This window comes from Geotrypetes seraphini, chromosome 4 (genome assembly GCF_902459505.1).
Source record: "Geotrypetes seraphini chromosome 4, aGeoSer1.1, whole genome shotgun sequence".
Lineage (NCBI taxonomy): Eukaryota > Metazoa > Chordata > Amphibia > Gymnophiona > Dermophiidae > Geotrypetes > Geotrypetes seraphini.
The window spans coordinates 203,479,410-203,503,509 of NC_047087.1; the positions used below are offsets into that span (position 1 = coordinate 203,479,410).

General features: G+C 41.6%; 1 protein-coding gene across 2 annotated transcripts in view; it reads right to left on the minus strand.

Moving 5' to 3' along the window:
- The window catches only part of LOC117359607 (pituitary homeobox 3), a 164,628-nt gene that overhangs the window by 10,936 nt on the left and 129,592 nt on the right, over positions 1-24,100 (minus strand). For both annotated transcript variants that reach the window (XM_033942738.1, XM_033942739.1), the window contains exon 3: positions 4,068-4,273. In XM_033942738.1, the coding sequence (XP_033798629.1) occupies positions 4,068-4,273 (206 nt within the window). The remainder of the gene's footprint in view (positions 1-4,067; positions 4,274-24,100) is intronic.

Sequence of the window (24,100 nt, forward strand, 5' to 3'; positions counted from 1 at the left end):
GGTTTTTAGCACCAGCCGCGGTGGTAACAGCTCTGAGGCTCATAGGAATTCTATGAGCCTCAGAGCTGTTACTGCCGTGACCAGCACTAAAAACCGTGCTACGGTTTGTAAAAAGGGGAGGGAGGGGGAATTATAAACCACCCTCTACTGCACAAGTACAAAGAATTATTTTGGATCTCTGAGTATAAATCATTGGAACTAATGGAGATTGGATTTATCGACATCTCTGAATAACCAAAGTATGATGGTACAAATTTCACAATATTTTTTTGTTTTTTTTTAGTAATGCTAGTAAGATTCATCTGTCAAATATCTTACAGGCACTTTAACTCAGTGACATAGTCACCGGTAGGCCCAGGTGGGCAGAGTCCCATCTACTTTGGGTTCAGGCCTACCCAGCAGTGGCCCACCTTTGTGGTAGCTGATAGAGATCCTGAAGCACTACCAGCTGAAGACTTCCTCCAGAACTGCCAAGAACTCCTTGCTGCCAAGCTTGGCAGTCAGCAGTAATGTTCCTGAGCTGCTGACACTGGTACCTTGTGCATGTTCACTTTTCACATATGTGCAGGCTGCTGGAATTAGTGGCTCAAAAATGCTACCAGCAACTGCTGAGCTTGGTTCTAAGCGCCTCCAGAGGAGGTCTTTAGTTGATAGGCCTTGAGGATCCCAGCTAGATCAGGTTGAGTTGGGGGGGTCCCAGAGGGGCAGGGGACAAAGAGGGCATTTCATGCATACCCATTTTTCCTGTAGGCCCACCCAAAATTTTCCAACTGGCTACCTTACTAGTTTAATCATCAAATTTTCAAACAGAGAGTGATGGCCTAAAATTTAACTGAGGGTGGGGCAAGGCTGAAGGTTTCCCTAGGGCAGGGGTAGGCAATTCCGGTCCTCCAGAGCCGGAGCCAGGTCAGGTTTTCAGGATATCCACCATAAATATGCATGAGATAGATTTGCATCTCAAGGAGGTAGTGCATGCAAATCCACTAATGCCCTTGCACCAGCCCTGACCAGTTAATGTGCCGTTAGTGAAGACAAAGACTCCCTTCTCTTAAGGGGTCATAAATACAGCTTTGGAGCATCTCTAACCCTAGGTAGCCCAGTGAAAATTAGCCAGGTTCAGGGATGAAACCTATAGAACTTTCACTGACATTAATTTATTGTATTGGCTTCTCAGTGACAGCAACTTGACATCTCCCATTCTATTAATATTTTAATTGAGGAGTCTGACATTTGTTCCTGGGCGAGGGCTGGCATTGATACATAAAAAGTCTTTTGATGAGATGCTTGAGCGTTAGTGATTTGTGTTGTTCTGCTATCCTAAACCTGTCTCATGTCTCTTCCCTGGTCAGAACTCCTGTTTCATGGAGAAGTTGTCACTTGACACTTTTTATTTCCTGCTACCAAGAATCAAAATGCCATTGTCTGTTGGTGGATATGCTACCCACAGTCTTGGACTGGCACCAATTAGCTGTTAAAATAAGGAACACAAGAGGTGTACACAACTTAGTGGAACAGTACATTTCATACATAAGATTCAGCTTTTCACATATAGATTCCAGCAGATCTGCTGGCTCAGGCTAGCAGAAGCTAATAATTATTACAGTTTGAGAGCTATTGGTAGCCTATTAGGGGTATTTTCAAAACACTGAGATGTTGAAAAAATGTCTTAAATCGGCATTTGGACATCCTACTCGCCAGAACGTCAAAGTGCTGATTTTCAAAACCATTTCAAAACCATCCCCAGGGCGGACCCGCTATGCCTAAGGCCTGATTGGTCCAGGCTTCTAGAGCCTGGGCCAATCAGGCCTTGGGCTTCAGCGGGATGGGCCGGGAAGGGGCGGGCCCGCCTCATTTCGACGAGGCGTGCCTGCCGGTTGGACAGGCAAGACCCATCTGGCCTTAAGAAAAGGTTAGTTTGGTGGGGTGGAGGTTTGGGGGTTGTTAGCATCGGGGGGGGAGGGTAGTGTCGGGGTGGGAGGGAGATCGGTAATGTCGGGGGGGGGGGCGGTTGGTAGTGTCGGGGGGGGGCATCTTCTGGCAGGAGGATTTGGGCACCCTCCTGCCAGCGATCGGACAGGGGGCCGCAGCCCGCTATACCTATAGCGGCAGAGAGATCCCTTGCCGCGATAAGTGTAGCGGGCCGTGTCTTATCTAACCCGATTCTCTAACAAGCGTCTGTAACATGGACGCCGGTTACAGAATCGGGGTTTTAGTGTAGGCCGATTCTGAATAGGACACCTCTCCCGGGCGTCCTATACAGAATCAGGGCCTAGGTGTCTTGCGGGCCTCGCCTTCAATATAGGCGGCCTGCAGTTAAAAAAAAAAATGTGCATCCCGGTTGGCTGATTAGACAGCTATAGGACGCCTACAGCTGCCTAAAATCGGGACGCACTTTGGAGAATCAGGCCCTTAGAGCTAAATCTGTTTTAAAAGTGTCTAAGTGCTAAAACGTTACCCAAACTGACCAGATGATCACTGGCGGGATTAAATTATGACCCCCCACACTTCCCTGTAGTCACTGCCTCCCCTCCCACCCCCAAAAAATCTGAATGAAACAGTACATTACATACCTGTCTCTAAAACAGCAGCACCTAGTATGGGAAATTTTAGTAGAGCCATAGAGAAGAGGGGCTAGGCCCATAAGCCACTCTAACCACTAAATTTATGGTAGAAAGTGTGAGCCCACCAAAATCCTACTCTACTGCCATATAGCTGCCACCTGCAGCCATAAGGTGGTAGACAGGTGGGTATAGTAGGTTCTGGGGGGGTTTTGGAGGGATCACCATAAATTATAAGGGGGTTATGGCGAGATGTACATCTGGCATCTTTTATGTGAAGGTTACAGTGACCTCCTCTAAGATGCCCCGCTGTTCTTTTGGTATGTCTTTGTGGCCATTCCATTACAATACAAGACACTTCCACGTCCAAATGGTCTGGATTTGGATGTTTTGAACTTGGACATTTTTGTGGTCAAAAATGGTGGACAAAGTTGGCCTCCTAAAGTTGAAAATCCTAGCGACCAAGACGTCTAAGTAGGTGATTTCCCCCTCAAAAAAATTGGATGTCTTGCAGTTTTCAAAAATGGCCGTTTCTCCACCTACAACTTTGGATGTCTTGCCAGAAACGTCCAAAGTGGGACTTAGACTTCCTATCGAAAATGCCTCTCCATGTGAAATGAATTGATGTTCTTAGAGCAGTCCACATTGTTAAAACTACAGTCACAACAAGTGCCCTTTCAGCAGTCTCAGCTATATGTAGTAGCAGTTTGCTTGTTACCAGAGGGCAGTATGAGTGTACACATGCCATCCTGGGCACTGGCTCCTGAGGGACTGAAAAGGAGTGATAAATGTGTATAGGCTGTGTGGAAGGAGGCTCTGCCTTTGAAGAAGGCCTCAAAGGAAGGTCTGCAGTTTTTTCAGTGCACTGGCTTCAAGAGTAAGAATGCCTGCTGGGACTGAGGAGGGGGAATTTGACAGTGAGAATAACTGCTGGGGACACGGAGAGAGGGATGGAGAAAGAGTGCTGGACAGAAAGGGAGTAGTGAGCTGTGGCAAATATTCTGGACAGAGGTGATGCATCAAACTGGAGAGATATAACTTAGCAAGGGAGCATAAGAGCCAGCTCTGTGGGTGCCAGTGAGTGCTAAGCACCCCCAAAATTAGCAAACTCCTTCATTATCTCTAGAGAGGGGTCATTTCACCGTTGCCTTTTCAACCTGAAGATCATCACATGCTATCACACCCAAGTCCCGCACTTCTGCTTGGCCCTAGTATCTAGGGATGGACTTGGACCCCCATCACCAGAACACCCTCAAACTGGGGTTGCACTTAAGTCAATTTATATTCATGAACATTTTTTTGAACCTTTGATCCATTTATTGACTTCTACAGGTCCTATACTTTTGTTTAGCACTCCACTTGTGAAAATAATAAAAACCCACTGGCCCGCCTAACTGGAATTTTCAGAACTCGTAGAAATGACTTGGAAAATGGTGACTTGTGCTGCCTTGTTTGCTTTGAATATTCTTTGTCTAATAATTAGAGGGTGGGTTTGTGTGGAAAACCTACCCTGACCCTGGCCTCTGTCAGGTTGGTCCAAACGGCAATCTCCTCCCTGGTGCTCATGTCCGGATAGCGGTTCCTCTGGAAGGTGGCCTCCAACTCCTGCAGCTGCTGACTGGTGAAGTGCGTTCGCTGCCGCCGTTGCTTCTTCTTCAGCGAGCCTTCATCAGGATTGGAGTCATCTGTCTGGTTCTGCTGAGACTTTTCTGTGTCTGCAAAACAAAACAAAAAAATATAAACACCAGTGATTAAAGACAGACCCAGTATCCCAGCCAGTTGAAAGCAGGATCGGTCATCGCTGAACCTCTAAAGGTTTAAGACATTGTTGAAGGTAATGGAGGACATAATTTTTGAATCATTCCTTGAATTCAGTTATTCTGAGATAGAAAATGTTTTTATTGCCCATAGTTTTAATCATGTTTTGGCAGTTTTAGATTAAAATGTTTATGGCTGCATTGGGCCTTTGGTAAAATAAGACACTCTGGGGAAAAGTTATCAACATGGGCTACTATTAAGATTGGCTACTTTACCACAGGGTCTCATTGTGTAAAATGGGACCCTGTGCTATAACTGCATGACTAGTGGTAAAATAACCCCGCTTAAAGGCAGCCCATATTGGTAACACCATCCCCCCTTTGTAAATAGGACTTCACAGGCTGCGTCTTCAGATTAGAGAATGACATGGTGGTTGTTACCCGCGGCTAGCCGCGGGTAACCCGCCAAAACGGTGACCAAAAAAAAAAGGTCGCCGTGAGATCGGGGACAAGGCCATTCACCGCCCTGTGGAGCGGTGAATGGTTAGCATGCGTGGTGAACAAGCGTTCGATCCGGCAGCTCCCTCTCTCCCACGGCCATGCATCTCCCTCCCTCCTTTTCCCTTACCTTTTCTTGTTGAAACTGGCGATTTCTATAAGGCTATGAGCTCTATTACAGCCGGAGCCTTGAAGTTGCGTCGCGTTGCCTGCTGGAAAAATTTCCTCTGACGCAACTTCCTGTTTCCGGTTGCATCGGAGGAGACTTTTCTAGCAGGCAACCCGACACAACTTCAAGGCTTTGGCTGTAATACAAATTGCCAGTTTCGCCACAAGAGAAGGTAAGAGGGAAGGAGGGAGAGAAATGCACGGCTGGCCGGCGGGAGGGAGCTGCTAGACCGCGTGAAGGGGGCTTGGGGTGGGATGATGGAGAGGAGAAGACGCTGAAGATGGGGAAGGGGTGGTGAAAGGGAGAGCGGGGACGGTGATGAGGCGGTGAAGGGGACAGCGGGGATGGGGCAGTGAAGAGGATGGTGGTCCGGGGACGGGGCAGTGACGGGGACAGAAATTTTCCCCATGTCATTCTCTACTTCAGATATATAAAAACAATTGCATACTGGGTCAGATTGAAGATCCATCAAGTCCAACATCCTGTTTCTAACAGTAACCAACCCGGGTCACAAGTACCTGGCAAGATCCTAAAGAGAAAAATATACTATGAGCAGGCAAAAGGAGACCTGCCATTTACTCAGGAGGGAATTACAAAATGCTTAATAAATATTTTTTTTTAGACTCTTCAGTGTGCATTTCAGCTGTGGAAAGAGTTATGGTGTTTATTAATGATATACTTCATGCTTTCAATGTCCACTGATAAATCTTTATTCAAAATTTGATGTTTTGCCAAATTATGGCACAGCCAAATCTAAGAGATTTAGAAAGATATCTTTAAAATCAAACCAACAGGCTATTCCCCCACCCCCCTCTTTTAGAAAACTGTAGCAGGGATTTTAGTGCCAGACGCGGCAGTAACAGCTCCGACACTTAGAATTCCTATGAGCGTTGGAGTTGTTACCACCGTGACCAGCACTAAAAACCGTGTTACAGTTGTGTACAAAGAGGGGAGGGGGGGTTGTTCTTATGTATACTAAAAGTCATCATTTTCTGCAAGACATAACCACACTGATTTTTAAAAAAAAAAAATCTCTAATATCAGGAGAAAAATCTCTCAAGGTATTGGCTTATTTCTGTGGAGCTGATCACTTAACGGTGCAATGTTGTGTTTGAACACTCTGAAATTACCGATTTCTACACCGAAGCCCACAGGAATTGAATGGGCCCTTAATTTTGCACATGTGGCCTCCAGTTATGTGCTGGAGGAACATAAGAATAGTTATACTGATCAGATTCATCTAAGCCCTGCCTGTATCCTGCTTCCAACAGTGGCCAATCCAGGTCACAAGTAGCTGGCAGAATTCCAAAGAGAAGCAACAGTCCATGCTACCAATTCCAAAGAAAAATGGCTTCCCCCTTTCTATTTTAAGTTTCAAACATTTTTTATTGATGACAACTGGTTACCACAGAACAGCAAGTTCAACATACAAGGTGAAAGATAATCAAACTACAGGCACTTGACAAAGAGCACGAAACATCTAGTCATCAAACAGTTTTAGCATAGATAATTCCTAACTCCCCACCACCCACCCCCTACCCAGCATCTCTATTCTCATATACCATCAGTTAAAAGATAAAATCACATTTAGGCCGCCCACAAACAAATAATCCAGGGACCTGGTTCCTTATAGGCCCCAAACTTTATGGAAAACAGATGTTATGGGCAACCCTAAACAATCATAAAGCCAAAAAAATGCAACTAGGAAAAGAAATGTAGACAAAGGCAACTAAAGCAATATGGAACATAAACAGGCATCAATAAAGTATACCGGTAAATTCCCTCCTCCCCCCCGCCCAACCCCAATCCCACCCCATCCTATAGATAGCACAGAAGAAGGAATAGCGAGGGCACCCACGACAAAGGACAGTGGGGGACAGAGGTGATCAATAATTGGAAAAAAAAATTAATTGGGCAATAGACACCTAAAGCCTAAGTGGGTGTTTCTAAGGAAGGAGCTGCTAAACGTGATTCTCCAAAAACTGTAGGCCTTTAAAACCCTCACCTACATTTCTGGTGCCTATGTTTTTACATAGGTGCCGCTAAGGGCAATTCTGTAAACAGCGCCTAAGCGTGATTGACACATGGCTGGAGCCATTTTTCTAGGCTCTGGCCGATTTGGGCACCATTTACAAATCTGGGCCTTAGTGCCTTTGAGCCATTGTCTTTGAAAGAAGTTGAGGAGATTTTGGATAAAGACCAGTGGAAGCCTCCTGGACCCATGCTCAGCTGTTTTTATATAGGAATGTGAAGCAGGTGTAACCTCTGCATTACAGGATATTATTCTTATTTTGTCCAATCCTTAAAAAAAAAGTGTCATGGTATTCTTCAGTGTTTCCTAATTAGAAACTTATTTCAAGTTTGCCAGTCATAGGAAAATTGGTTGAACATGCAGTTGTCATGCAGGTAGGTAGGTAACTTCCCAAAGGAGCAGAATGTACAGAATCCAGATTTGGCCTAGCCATCAGAGATTACCTATACGCAACCTCCACTGGCCCTGCAGACTTCCCTCTACTACATCCTTGCAAATGAAGAAACAGGAAGTGATGTCATCAAAGGGGATGCGGTAGAGAGAAGAATGAAGGGCCGGCGCAGGTTGCCTAGAGGAACCGCCGCTAGTGACATCTCTGAGGTAGATGGGGGGTGTTCAGAATGAGGCGGCCAGGTGCCAGATCACAGGCGGAGAAGAGGGAGAGGGAGGAGTAAGGGGATAGCACTGAGATGTTTTGGGAGCCTCATGGGCCACTAGAAGAGATAGACCTGAGGCAAGAAAGGGTGACCACTGACACATACACTCCTGTTGATATTTTAGAAAAGGTCTTTATCTACTGACATGGGATGCTTCATTATGTTTACCATTCTTATTTATGGAAAAATATAGGGCACCTTTTATCAAGCTGTACTAGAGGTTTATAGTGCAAGCCCCTTTTACTGTGCTCTTTTCCTCAAAGATTGTAGTTCTAGCCCTTCTTCCCCATCTGTGTGAAGTTAGTTCATTGTTTTATTTGTTTTATTAACCTATCCTGGTCTTGTTTAGTACTTCTAATTTTAATTTGTTTTTATGGAATTTTTTACATTGTACACTGCCTAGAAATTTGATTAAGTGGTATAATTTTTTTTTTTAATAAACTTGAAACTTGAGTTCCAATGAGTGTTGGAGCACTTACCTCGCCAGCCCATGCTATAAACCTCTAGTGTAGCTTGATAAAGGGTGGGGGAGGATAGTGACTCAAGGAGACAGGTCTTTTTGTTTGTTTACCATGCCTTTGGAATTCAGTGTCACACATCACTTTCCAGTATACTGGAAACTATGAGAGACATGTTTTATTTTAAATTTAGCTTTTAAAATACTGTAACAGGGCTTTTATGAGGTATTTCTGCTATGGAAAGTTATTGTCACATGAAATGTTCCATGGAAATGTTCACATGGTATGCATATCTGGTGCCTTGTCCAGACCAGCTGTTTGAGTCTAATTTATTTAAATATTATCAATCTAAATAATATTTGTTTTATGATATTTTATTGGTTCTATAGCTAACATTACATTACAAACCAAAACTAAGAAGAACCAGTAAAATAATAAAAGAAACAAAAAACCTCCAAATCTAATAAAGTACTTTTTAAAAAGAAGTAAAGACCTCATAAACCACCCAAAAAGTACCAAATAGGTTCTCAGAAAAGTGAAGGGGGAGGATATTTGACAACTTTTAATCGTAGGTCTGAAACCTCCAGTTACAGTTTCACCCATAAATGTTCAAATTTCACTTATTACTTTCTAAAAAATGTTTAAATTGATAAATCTTATATTTATATTTATATGATACAGTATATGAACATATATCAGGTCAGCATATATAACTCAATTCTAATACTATTTTCCAACCTTCATAAATATCCAATATTTTAATAATGTATGAAATGTGATATAATTTATATTTCCTTGAGGATAAAAGCAGAGGCAAGACCTCCAGAGTAAGTAGAAGAAAGCCATGGTAAAACTACAGTTCCCAAGAAGCAATGGGCTCTGGAGGAGGAGATTCTAAGAGGAGGCTGGAATCTCTGGGCACTTGCCTCAGAAATATAAAGAAAAGGCAGCAGGAGAAGAAGGAAGAGCAAAACCAACAAAGAGACAATTCAGCCTGTTTTAAAAAAAGGAGCATCAAGGAAGAAACTAGTCTGAGTGAAACTGAATGTAAAATGGAAGGATAGGGAAGAACCCAGGTCACAGGAAGACAGAATAGATTGTAAGTCTATCGAGCAGGAACTACATTTATCCGACATCTATCAATCCCCATGGGTGCCGGTTAACTGAGAGTCTACTATATATAAAGGGCCAGATTCTGTATAGTATGCCCACAGTTGCACAACAAATTGGTCTGCATTGCCGATTTGCTTACGCAGTTTGTTTAACAAGTTAATCAGTGTCGATAAGTGGAAATAACATGTAATAATTGGCACTAATTAGAAGTCTAAACACATTCTATAAAATGGAGCACATAAATTCTAGTGTGCGAATTTTATGAGGGGACGTGGCCAAGAGAGGAGCATGGGTGGATCTTTTTTATTATTATTGATTTATTGATTTTCAAAATACAAACAAGCAAACTTTACTTGCATACAGATTTTAGAAATAAAATATCCACATAGAATGTAGTATCAAGATAATTTAGGAAAATTATAATTAATTATTTAGCCCACAAATAATATGAGATCCAAGAAAAAGAAAAAAGGAACAATAAATAATTTTACCAAAAGGACAGCATTAGAAAACAAATCCGACAGCTGGTTCATGTGGTCGGTGCTATTGTACCTATCGTTACTCTCCCAGGGCAGGATTAATTTGTCAAGGGCCCCTAGGCACACAAGTACACTGGGCCCCCTGCCCCACCCCACTCCACCATGCGCCCAGGCGGAAACAGGAAGCTGTGTCAGAGGGAAGCTTTGGGCAAGCAGCACCGCTTGCACAATTACAGTTCCCGTTGCCTTTCTTACCCGCGTTGCATGCTTGTCTTACTTTCCGTCAATGGGGGTTGCCCGCGTTGCCGATCGATGCTGAAGGCGCCCATTGCCGTTTGGAAAAAACAATGTTGATGCCCCCCTTCATCGGGCCCCCCTGACCATTTCGGGCCCTAGGCATGTGCATACTTGGCCTATTGGTTAATCCTGCCCTGACTCCCCCACCTTCTCTAGCCACAATAAATTCCAACAACTGTTTCGGTTCAAAAAAGAGGAAATTTTTCCCTTCTAATGTAACACAACATTTTGATGGAAATCTCAATATAAAGGAAGATCCCAAAGTTTGGACCCTTGACCTATATGTCAAAAAATCCTTTCAACTCTTCTGTGTTACTTGTGAAATGTCAGGAAAAAGACGTACTGTTGAATCGAAAAATTTATCATTCATATGTCTAAAATAAGTCTGAATAATAATTTCTATCCAATTCCAGTGCAAACTTCACTATGGGAGTAGTCCTTTCAGTTATTACTTCCACGGAATTTTCCAAAAAGTTGGTCAGGTTCAGTTTACCATCTTCTAGAGGTACATGGGTGGATCTTGGGGGTTTCTAAAAGTTAGACGCACTCCTATAGAATAATATGCACACCATGGTGAAATGTGAAAAGAAAGTTGGTACTCATTTAATTGCCTTATACACTGTGGTGTTCTGTATATTGTTTGGCTCTTTTTGAAAATCAATAAAATACATTACTCATAAAATGCAATGTAAAACAAACATACAAAATATTGTTTAAAAATATTCTGCCAAAATCTTTCACCATCATGAATGAATAAAAATAATCATATCCTAGCTTTTAAAAAGCTGCCAAGAGGCTCCATGCATCTTGGCAACCCTGAATAAACCTACTTTACATAAGATTTCATATCTGCTTTCTACACACAATTGATTTCATTATACTATAAATGAGGCTTATTATTCCTTTTCAGACTTGCTAGGTTACTTTGCTGACATCAGGAAGCACAGTGTGATGTCAACATATTGTTAGCTAAAATCACTTGGGCATACACTTCTCCCTCCGTATTCCCCCACTTTCCCCTGGCTATTTGAAGCCCTGTAAGCCCCTCCCCCCTTAAGCCTTACCTGGTGGTCTAGCGGGTTTTCGGGGCAGGAGCGAGCTTCCCACATTCTTACCCCGTGCAGATTGCTCACAGGAAATGGCTGCCTTGAGCTCCCATAGTTTCTCGAGACTACGACGGGAGCTCAAGGCAGCCATTTCCTATGAGCGATCTGCACGGGGCAGGAGCGTGGGAAGATTGCTCCTGCCCCGAAAACCCACTAGACTACCAGGTAAGGCTTAAGGGGGGGCTTACAGGGCTTTAAATAGCCCGAAAAATTTAAATGGTTTTTTTTGTTTTAAAATCGCAAATAACCGAATCCGCGGATGCTGAAATCGCGGATTCGGAGGGGGAAGTGTACAGATGGCTCAAGGTCTCATTTAAATATGCTATCAAACATCTATTCAACCCAGGTCCATAGACACAATGGAAAAAACACTATACAACTATAAATACAATCTCTTATTAGAGGAAAAAATGGCAATGAATAAAATACAAAACATCAACTGTAGTCTTGATGCTACTCATCCATGTCGGCAGAAATGCTACTGTCAGGTACCCCTCTGAATGTATCAAACTACCTGGATCTGGGAGAGAATGTAAAGCAGTCAGGTATGAAGTCAGTGTTCTAATCAATCATCCCTGTCAAGGGTAAAAGTCCAAGGCAGAGAAGCCTGCATCCTGGAGATGGTGGCTGTGTGGATGGTGTCATTGCGAGTGTTTTGGCTTCCTGGACCACAGGATGACTTTCCAAGGCTGCTAAGCAGAGATGGTGTGAATCTATTGAAGAAGAGAAGATGTGTCTTCAGCAGCAGCAGACTGGCTAATCTACTGAAGAGGGCTTTAAATTAGAATCATTGGGGCTGGATGATCAATGCCCCCAGTTAAGTATAAGCCCTCTGGTAAGCAAATCATTAAATACCTCTACACACATGGGATAAAGGGACAATGTATGGAAAGCAGAATATACGAATGCTCATAGTATAGGAAATACGGTTTTGGATCTAAAGGCTGAAGGAAGAGGTTGATTTGGTATAAGTGGCAATCAAGGAAACGTGGTTCACAGAGAACCATGACTGGGATATACTGTACTTATATTGGTCTATAATTTGTTTAGAGAAGAAAGGGTAGGAAGAAAAGGAGGGAGAATGGCATTATATATTGAAGATCATATAGTATTAAAGCCACACAAATGCAGGAACTGCAGTGTAAGGAAGAGGCACTGTGGGTCAATCTGGAAAGAGGAAATGAAAAATGTATTTATACTGGTGTGATATACAGGCTAGAGAATGACACGGTGACTGTTACCCACAGGTAACCCGCTGGAATGGGGGAAAAATCAATTGCTTGCCGTGGGTAAGGGGACAAGGTCATTCACTGCCCCATGGAAAGGTGAATGACCTTGTCCCTGCAGTAAAGGATCTGCTGTGCGTTGCCTCCCTTTCCACCCCTCTGGGTCAGCATCTCCCCCATACGAGTCCAGCAGTCTCCCTATTGCTCCAGCTGCACGCCCCCCTCCACTGAAGCCAACCCAGAAGGCTTCCCTCCTATGTCAGAGCTGTGTCACAGGCAGCGACTCTTGCATGCTGCACGTGACCCAGAAGTCATTACTGTACAAATGAAGTTGAATGAGTCTAAAACAAAATTACTCTGGCTAGGCCCAAAATTAGATCAGCTACATTTGTTTATTCTACTGCCTTCAAGAACTTCACTACCGATTGAATTCTCAAAGTCCTGGGCGTCATTATAGATTCAATACTTTCTTTCAATGACCATCTTAATTCTCTGGTGAAAAAATGTTTTTTTAGTCTTCATATGTTGAGGAAAGTGAGATCCTGCTTCCATCAACAACATTTTTCTGTTCTTGTACAATCAATCATTCTTTCAAGGTTGGATTATTGTAATGCATTCTTAAGCCTGACTAAGAAAAGTGTTCAAAGACTTCAGTTGATCCAGAATACTGCAGCTAGGCTGATCTTTGCAAAAAGTAAATTTGATCATGTTTCTCCGCTTTTGCTAAAACTTCATTGGCTTCCAATTATTTCTAGAGTCTATTTCAAATGTGCTTGCTTTACATTTAAGATATTGCATGGCATTTTTCCTTCCTTCCTTCCTCTCTCTATTTTGGAATTATACAAGATCTGAGATTACCAGACCGGAGAAGGTTATCATGCCGCTGTACCGGGCCATGGTATGCCCTCACCTGGAATACTGTGTCCAGCACTGGTCACCGTACATGAAGAAGGACACTTACTACTCGAAAGGGTCCAAAGAAGGGCGACTAAAATGGTTAAGGGGCTGGAAGAGTTGCCGTACATTGAGAGATTAGAGAAACTGGGCTTCTTCTCCCTTGAAAAGAGGAGACTGAGAGTGAACAACCTGTCTTTATTTACTAAGTCTATTCCCTTCATTATCTTGAATGTTTCGATCATGTTCCCTCTCAGTCTCCTCTTTTCAAGGGAGAAGAAGCCCAGTTTCTCTAATCTCTCAATGTACGGCAACTCTTCCAGCCCCTTAACCATTTTAGTCGCCCTTCTCTGGACCCTTTCGAGTAGTACAGTGTCCTTCTTCATGTATGGTGACCAGTGCTGGATACAGTATTCCAACTCTCTAAAGTTAAAAGGGGATAGATTCCATACAAATGTAAGGAAGTTCTTCTTCACCCAGAGAGTGGTAGAAATCTGGAACGCTCTTCTGTTATAGGGGAAAACACCCTCCAGGGATTCAAGACAAAGTTGGACAAGTTTCTGCTAAACTGGAACTTACACAGGTGAGGCTGGACTCATTTAGAGCACTGGTCTTTGACCTGGGGCCACCGCATGAGCTACTAGCTAAGCATGTTTTGGTGCTTACAAGATGATGTTGCCTGGGTTTTTCCTTCCTCATTGGTCAGACTCTTGAAGCAGGCTTTGTAGACAAAACACAATTTGTATTGAGTCTGAGCTCAGCTCTTATTGAGATAATAAAGAGTTTATGATTACTAACAGTCCAGTTTGTTCTAGATTCCCAGTAGTAGACATTTTGGTTCTCAAGAATCCAGTGTAATATTTATAGCACAGGTGGGTTAGGGCTGTTAGGTTTGGAAAGTTTGTCCTTGAAGGGATTTGTGTTGTTTTGCGAAGTGTCTGGTCCTACTTAAAAACAGGTCCTTGTCACCCAAGATAAAAAATGCTCAAGGCTGGCGGTCTCCATACACTGTAGAGAAAAATATCTGATTTAATCAAAATGTCTGACAATGGAAGGGGCAAGTGCTGTTTCTGAGGTGATAATCAAAATCTAAGGGCTCCTTTTACAAAGGATCACTAAATTCAGAAATAAAATCATTCCCACCTACCTTTGTTGTCTCCCTCCCTCTATGCTATGCCTTACCTTCTGGCCTGCCACTGCCTGGCCATTTTATGCCGCCCCTGGTGTTATCTTCAGGCCGGCTCCCTCTTCCTCACTGATGCAGTGCGCAAAGCTGCGGGCAGCGGCTCCATGCGCGTCCCATGCCTCATCTGGAAGCCTTCCCTCTGACGTTGCAATGTCAGAAAGAAGGCTTCCGGTTCAGACGCAGGACACGCGTAGGAGCCACTGCCCGTGGCTTTGTGAACTGAATCAGTGAGGAAGAGGAAGCTGGCTCGAAGATAACGCTGCATCGATCACACTGTGGACTGGCAGTTGAAGAACACTGTTTTGGGCCTGATGCACGTGCTGGCCCTGTGGACTCTCAGGAAATTTCTGTGGACCGGCACTGGTCCACGGACTGGTGGTTGAAGAATACTGCTTTAGAGAATCCAGATTTCACTCTCATACAGCAGAATTTGTTGAATGATGCCATGAGTTATCATGGCAGTTTTATCTGGTAGCTGAAACTAGCTGGAGAGGGAAGGTTTCTTTATGCACAGAAGGCCTTAGTATCTTATATTGCTAATTTTAAAAAGGGAGTTAGGAGAGGGATGTGGGATGTGGTGGAAATTGTGGAGGCAGACATGATCAAAGCTGACGAGGTCTCTTAAAAATCTTTATTAAAATAGGTTAAAACACTGCCTGACAGAGGCGTAGCGAGGGTAAGTGGCACCCCTCCCCCACCTTCTCCACCCCCTGCTCGTTCCTGAACCCCAGCCACGCGGGTGCCCCTTCCCCCGTACCTTTTTAATTTTCCAGGCAAGAGCAACAGCTTGACCTTTCTGCCCGTGTCGTGTCGGCTATCCCTCTGATGTCACTTCTTAGACCCGGGACCCGGAAGTGACATTAGAGAGAGGCGAAAACGATGCGGGCAGCAAGTTCGTCATGCTGTTCGTACAGGAAAAATTAAAGATGTACGAGGGAAGGGGCGCCCATGCATGGCAGGGAAGGTCAGGAAGGAGGGGGATGGAGAGGAGAACGGGTGCCTGTGCCCTTTACAAAGACCACACCCGGGGCGGGGCGGGCCCCCCCCCCCCCTTTGCAATATCAATGCTACCTGACATGGCTGTGTTTTGCCCTCCATGTGCTATTTCAGGGGCTTAACATTTACTTTATGGTGTCAGTGAAAAACATCACGTTAAGGTATTGCAGGATCTGCAGACATGTCACTTTGGCTTACACCCCTCTTGTTCCTCTGTTGCGACGCCAAATATTTCTGTCTACAGACACCATTAAGTTTAACTGGGTTTCATTTTGGAGGAAGAAATAAACAAATGGGGGATTAAGGAGAATGACCCCCTTAACCCATGTCTAAAGCCCTGGCTAAAACCAGCACGTTTAAAAAACGTATTCATGCCTTTGATCTGGTGTACAGCTCAACATGAATATTTTTCCCCATACAAGTCTTTCATCAGGACCTTTATAAAATGGGAAATACATGTATAGATTGTAGTCCTGCTTGGGCATGTACATAGCAGCTTTCTGAAGTTGGTATTTACATATTTATCTGTATGTATGGGTTATCAATGTGTGATGCCTTTGTGGATAGACAGAAATGAGCACTTTTGAAATAATTTTATAGGGCACTATCGCTGGCTTTTACAAAGCTGCGGTAGAGATTTCTACCACACGCTAGAAAGGTAAATGCTCCAATGCTCCTACGAGCGTCAGAGCATTTACCTTGCCAGCCTGCGGTAGAAACCCCTACCGTGGCTTTGTAAAAAGAGCCCTATATTTTGCTGGACCAATAATTTCAAAAATCTATGGGCGCAAACATGCAGATCATCACTCATTTCTATAGGCAGTGGAATGGTATGGGCTAGAGAATGACACGGGGACAAATTTGTCTCCGTCCCCTCAGGAACTCAGTTTCCCTGTCCTGTCCCCACAAATTTTGTCGCTGTCCCTGCCCCATTCCTGTAAGCTCTGCCTTAACCGCACAAGCCTCGAATACTTATGATTTTAAAGTGTTTGAGGCTTGTGCAGACGAGGACAGAGCTTGCAGGAATGGAGCAGGGACAGGAAAAGAACTCATGGGGAGAGAATGTGAAAATGAGTTTCCACGGGGACGGGGAAAAATTTGTCCCTGTGTCATTCTCTATCCATGACCCCACCAATATTTTGTCCAAGTAGAGAGCTTCCAGGCAGGGCTACAGATTGGTTTGTTTTGCACCTCCAAGCTTAAAAGATGCGCTACTGTTACTGCCCCTGCTACCAGTACCTACAATAATAATTGTACATCTGCTTCATTAAAAATATATATATATCATCCCCTTCTGCTTTCAGATAAGCATTAAGAAAATGCTTAGCTGAAAGCAACTGCATACACTGGGGAAAAAGCTTACATGGATTAGAAGAAAGATAGGTGAAAGTAATTAACTGAATGAAGCGAAAATAGAGAGACTGAGGGTTGGAAAAACATGGACTAGCATGATGAAACAGGAAACAGGAAGAGAGAAAAAAACAGTAGAAAATAAGTGGATCGATTTTTCACTCCGTCAAAAATTACAAAGACTAGGGGACACTCGATGAAGTTACAGGGAAATACTTTTAAAACCAATAGGAGGAAAAAATTTTCACTCAGAGAATAGTTAAGCTCTGGAACGCATTGCCAGAGGTTGTGGTATGAGTGGATAGCGTAGCTGGTTTTAAGAAAGGTTTGGACTAGTTCCTGGAGGAAAAGTCCATAGTTTGTTATTGAGAAAGACATGGGGGATGTCACTACTTGCCCTGTATCGGTAGAATGGAATATTGCTACTCTTTGGAGTTTTGGCCAGGTACCAGTGACCTGGATTGGCCACCGTCAGAATGGGCTACTGGGCTTGATGGAACATTAGTCTGACCCAGTAAGGCTATTCTTATGTTCTTAAGCTAAAGGACAAAGAAAGAGGTATGAAAAAATAATTAAGGCTCTAAAGAGAATGTTTGGAAAGAAAGAGTAAAGAAAAACAGGGGAGGAGAAAAGAACAACAATGAAAGACTAAAAATATTAGTGAGAAAATGTTTCAAAAAAAGATGGAAAGAAAGTGATGAAAGAAGGAAATGTAAAGGGAGAGAAAAAGAAAAGTTGCATACTAGGAGAGAGAAAGGATGAGAAAAAAGATAGATGAAAGAAAGGAGGAAAGAGATCACAGCACAGATTTAGCACAGATTTAATCTATGGAAAGGTTGTGGTAAGAAGCAAAAAAAGATAAGGGAGAATGACAAGTGACATATGGATGAAGAAATACAATAATACAAGAAATAAAATAGAACAAATATGAAACAAAGAAAGAGAGTGTGTGAGAACTGAAAAAGGATGGAGAAAAAGCACAATTGAGAAGGAGGAGTGGCAAAAAGAAAGGAATGAGGACTGAAGACCAGACATTGAAAGAGGAAAGGTAAAACAAGAAAGAAGGAAAATGAAAGAGGATAGGGGACATGCTGAAATGGAGAAATGAAAGCTAAAAGGCAGGCAAAGAAAGAGATTAACTAAGAAAGGGAAAGAAGAAAAATAAAGGAGGAGATTATAGGTCCAACATCTCCAGAGGCCTTTCCAAACTTGCAAGAAGTTTTTTTTCAGCAGGGGCTTTGCTGGGCGACATAAGTGCAACAGCAGTAATCCACCTTCTCCACTCAGTTAAATCCGTTCAGTGAACACTTCCATTAAGGAGATTGGAGAAAGTGCATTTTCCTTTATGAAGTCCAACGGACTGAAAAGAACATAATCAGAGATATTAAAGAATGGCTTGTCGCTTACGCGCAGACAATGAGCTGCTGAAAGCGCCTCCCTGGTAATTCAATGCAGACCTTTCAACTGGCAGGGAGCGTTCAGCAACAACTTTGTCAAAAAAAAAAAAGGCAATGTTTTTTTTTAATTAAAGTGCAAACTGCTAGATGTTAGAGACGATGGGAAGGTGCCTCTCTGTGACTTGCAGCCAGCTGAAACACGGACCTTTCTTATCTGATTTCCTCCCAGGAAGACTGCTTTAGATTAAATTAACCTTTTCAGGTACGTGGCCGATTTTCAACAGGAAGATTTTATGTGAGTGAAATGAGGGATGTCTACTGAAGAAAATGAACCGAAAGCTTGATTTCTTTTGGAAAATCAAGAAAAGGGAAATAAACTTTACTGACCTTCATGGAAATCATTTTCTAGGAAGAAAGCAAAGGTATAAATTCGTTTTTCTGCCTGGGTAAAGACAAAAACCTTTTCAAAATGCGGTTTTAGCAACCAAAAAAAAAAGAGACGATATAATTTTCTTGATTCAAGACGAAATGAAGCATTTTGAGCGAGAGAAAAGAAGAAAATCAAAAAAGCTGAGGAATATTGTCCAGATCCTTAATGTGTCCAGATCCTTTTCTATTTAAAATATAACTTTTATATGTTTTATAGTATTATTTTATGTGGTTTTCACAAACATCGAGGAATCCTTTGTGCATCTATTTTCATCTTATTTTTTTTTTATTTTAAAATATATGATCTAGAAAATGCAACAATAAACAATCATTCTTCCAGCAGGTTTTAAAACAAGGAAAATCATTTACGTTTTTCAATCAATGGAGTGAACAGTAATTAAAAACAACTTAAGGGATTTGTGGGAAATATTTTATATTAGTGCGAGTATCTGATTAGGGATTTTTAAGTGTACGGTATTTATTTTTAAATATTCAATAAGGTAATATAGTAAATGGAGGCAGATAAAGACCTGAATGGTCCATCAAGTCTGCCCATAAGTTATATTCATTAAAAAAAATACGTGATTAGGTAAAGTCAGAATTCAAAAAGATCATCCAGGAACAGAAATGTGTCCAATGTTTTACTTTGGGTCGGCCCAATCTTGTTAACCCACTATCATTTCTTTAAAACTCCTTTTCTGTTTTCAGTTTACCGCCGGGAATGTTTCCTCCATCTAATCGGTCTGGGATAGAAATCGGCCGTAGATCTGTTTGGAAAATGCAAGAAGTCTCTCGGCTAACTCTGTGTACAAAAGATGAATTTTCCTCTAAACGTACATATCTTCATGTTGATTTATTTTATAGCCTTTTTCACTCTTTATGTAAATCTTTAACACAGGCTCTTTCTCTTCTTTAGATAGGACGTACATATATGAATCCCGCTCTAGCAAGGTTTATTTTATATAACCACCTGCTTATTTTCAGTGTATTAATATATTTACGTACGGTATATTAGTTTGCAAATCGCAGACAGATTTTATTTTATTACATTAGTGACTTTTATTCCACCATTACTTTTATACCGTTCTTCCACACACACACAAATATACAACTGTTCTGTATAATCTGTGGCTTTCATTAAAATACATATTATTATGGATGTAGAGAGTAGACCTCAATGAGCTGGTGTTTTGCGTACTTTATATATACCCTCCTACGTATATACAGATCTGTACTTTATATATACCCTCCTACGTATATACAGATCTGTTGTATGCTATATTTTCCGATTCTATTACAAACACATAAAATGCCCCGTTAAAATTGTTGTTTATCTGTTTCTTCATATGATTCCCACCTAAAAGCGAAAAATAGTATTCACCGAACCAGTCTCCTTAGCTACATGGATCTTGTATATTTCGCTTAAATCTTACCTGTCATGCGATTACCGTATAAATGATTTATCCTCTCTGTGTAAATTATTTTTCTTGCATTTTCAAAGCCTTTCTTCCTCTTTACAAATATACCTATGCTTTTATATCGCCTGCCATTCATGGGATGCCTCCTTAAAGGTGAAATAACATAGTCAGAGCCTCTTTATATATGCAGAGCCACGGGAGGGTTACTATATATCTCCTTTACCGTATAATTTATGCATCTAAGTAAAACTGCATTATCGATGTATAAACTCTCGGAAATTATGTATGCCCTTTCATTATGTAGATTAATTATTCTAATTTATATTCTCCCTAGATGATATGAACCGGATTCCTAAACAAACTGAAGACAAATCTTGGGCTTATAAAGATTTATTGTGACCCATTCTTGTGTATCTGATTCATCTAAAAACACGAGTTAATTTTATCATGTACAAAATTGTCCAGAGTAAAAGATACATCTTTTCTGAACATGGTGCATGTGGGCCCACGGTAATATTTTCCTTCCTCTTGCATCCATCATTCTGAATAGAGTATACAGTATATACACACACTCAAAGATATATATAATGTCATTAAAGCTCAAGATTAATATTAATTTGCTCCTGCATTAAAGTGCCGAGATCAAAGAACTTCAGCATATGTCAAAGAATTTCAAATAATGAAACAGAATATTTTCTCCCGCAATCAGCCTTTGACTAAAATTTTGCTGGTTCAGGTTTTCTTCATCACCCCCTCTAAATCCCTGGGCTAGAAACCTGAACTTCATTCTCTGGAGGATTTACTTCGGCTGGCCGCTTCTCTGTGCACTCCTAAATTTCATTCAAACCATATCTGTGTGGTTATTGCTTCGATTTAATTTACCGCCTTATTTAGAGCAATAGCACAGTTCAATTGTTCATTTTTTAGTAGCAACTGGAACGGAAAGGGAAGCAAAATTAAAACTGAACTTGTGCGGCAAAAGGAATCTACAAAATTATATTAACTAAAAATGGCTTTTGAAAGAAACTTTTGCTTACTCTGAAAATTCAGCGCTTGTATAGTATGCATCACTGTGTGCCTTTCTAACGAAAATTGAACAACAAAATCAGAGATCTCAAGAGCTAATAATAATAATTAAATCAATACCCAAATGAGCAGAGAACGTACAATCGATAGCAAAGAGCTTATAGATAAGAAATTATAAGAGGAAACGAAAAGAAACAAAAAGCGATTTAGCCATACGTAATTAACATAGAGGTACAATAAAACCCATATAATAGACAACATCAAGACAAGAAATAAAGAAAGACGGGATGAATTAAGGAAACACTGGAGAAGAAACAATAAGCAAGGAATAAAGGAGCAAAAGCTCTTGATGGCCATACAGTGAAGAATTCCATGGATTTTATCAGAAATCCGTATATTTCAGTGCTGCTATGAATTTATTATTCTTTTAAACGTACTTTTAAAAAAAAAAACCAAAACCCACAGAAAGTAGAAAGCCAGAACTCATTCATCAACCTGAGAGTAATAAACAAGAAATATTTTGAACCTACCAGCCAAGTCTAATGATACTCTAATATTTCTATAATAGTTTCTTTGGTAGTACAAAAATTGTAATATTCTGGTATATTTAATCTGACACCTAAATCCCAGAATAAAAAGAAATATAAAACCAGTATCTAAAACAAGTATATGTCAAATGCACACATGCAAGTAAGTCTTTAAAATTATTAAGAGTAGCTGATTAAATACAATTAAATTTTAAACATAAAACTTTCAACTTTCAGACAAAAAAGTGTTTTAAAACATACAGTGATTTATGGAGGAGAGAGGCAGGTATTTATTTCTTTCCAGCTCTTTCCTCAACAGGAGCTATTTATATTTGTGAAATATTAAACTGTGTCTTCTGATCCATCTAATAAAAAGTGCTGTACTTTGAAATCATCATCGTGCTTTATAAACAGTAAACAAGCTAGCAAATGCCAAGAAATTTCCATAGAGCACAGAAAATTAATAACTGATAGAAGGAACTTGCTCAGCAAACTATTATCCAAGATATCTCTAATCAAAGACACATTTGGGGGGGGGGCCTGAAGATGCAGCCGGATGCAATTCACAGCTGCGGATTCGGAGTGCAGCTGCAGTGCATCTGGCCAGAAGCAGGGAAATTGGCCACAGGAAGAAAGAAGCCTGCTCCACAGAATTGTCATATTTTATGCCCATGGGGAACACAGATTCTGGAGCATGCTTGCATCTAGCATCCACCCACAGCCAGGGTTCAGCCCCAGAAAGTGCAGCACTCACAAAGAATGCCACTGCTCCCAGCAGCCCATTTGGCATCTCTACATAAGGGGTTTCAGAGGGTCTCTGATGCGTGGGTTCTCAATCAGTCCTTGGGGCATACCCAGCCAGTCCATCAACTAAATTTTGCATACACTGGAGATAGTGCATGCAAATGTATCTCATGCATATTCATTGTAGATACCCTGAAAACCTGACCGGCTGGGTGTGTCCAGAGGACTGGGTTGAGAAACCCTGCTCGAATGTGATGCTGTGCCCTTTGGTTCGTGGCAGGGGTGTCAAAGTCCCTCCTCGAGGGCTGCATTCCAGTTGGGTTTTCAGGATTTCCCCAATGAATATGCATGAGATCTACTAGCATACAATGAAAGCTGTGCATGCAAATAGATCTCATGCATATTCATTGGGGGAAATCCTGAAAACCCGACTGGATTGCGGCCCTCGAGGAGGGACTTTGATACCCCTGGTTTATGGGAACGGTTCCTCATCTCCCCCTCTAAAGGACTGGGAGTGTGGTGGAGGAGAGAGGTCATTAGTGCATGGCCATTAAAAATAATTACTGTGAGAGCACTTACCAACACCTATTTTGTAGGCAGTAAGGGGCAAATTCTATGAGGTGCCTATCTTAATTAGTAAATTGGCTTCTATTATGAGCTTTAACAAGCTCATAATTGAAAGAAATAAAAATTGAGTGATAGGCGCTTATCTTCTTCGGCATGATTCAACAAAAGATAGCTGCTTATCTTATGGTGCCTGGCAACAGTAAACGTAGGCGTGTTTAGGAGTGGAGTGTGACTCGGGTGTTATTAGGCACGATTTTCTAAAGAACTTAGGTGCCTCTAATCCTGGCCTACACTATAGATGCCTAAGTTTTAAGTTAGGTTGCCAAGCGTGATTCTGTAATGGGCACCTAAGAGTGACTAAACAAGCAGAAAAAAGTGAAGACGAAAGGATAGTACTTCCTTAGGAATCCATTTCTAATCTAATCTAATCATCACAAGTTAGACCAACATGTGGGCCTTGAGTATATAAGCATTAGGCCATAATTTGAGATTGCAGAGTTGAAACATGTATTTCAATCAACCTTGAAGATGGATGAGGACGAAGACTTAGAAATTATGATACAAAATTGGAATTCTGGTTAAAAAATTATTTAGATATGGTAGTGCCAGAACGAGAGGTGGTTATTAAGCCTAGGTATAGACCAAAGCCTTGGTTTTCAGCACCTTTAAGGAAATTAAGGCAGGAATTATGGCAGAGTGAGAGGAAATGATGGAAGACAGGGGATGCGGATGATAGAGAGAGTTATTTGATTAGGCTGATTAAAAGGAAGATCAAGATGACAGGGAATGATGCCAGAGAACTTTTTAATATGGTACACAAATTGGTGAATGGTTATGATGCCGAGGTAGAGAACTGGTTGGATGCGGAGCAATATGCAATGAGTTTGATGATGAAAATGGAAAAGCTGACAAGAGAAAGATGACGATACTTTGCAGATTGAATGTGTGACTGATATAAAGGTAGGGAGAGGATGAATGGTCCACATTTGGTGTGATGGGGGAGACTGATATAAAATCTGTAGTCTATGGTTTAACACCAACAAGATCAGCCTTTGAACCATGTTCATCCGTGGTGATGAAAGCACTGGTAATGAAAGGAGTGTAGTTCTAATGAAGATTGTTAATAGATCATTACAGTCAGGGGTTGTGCCTAATTTGTATAAAGCAGCAACAGTTAAACCACTATTGAAGAGACAAAATTTGGAAAGGGACAACTT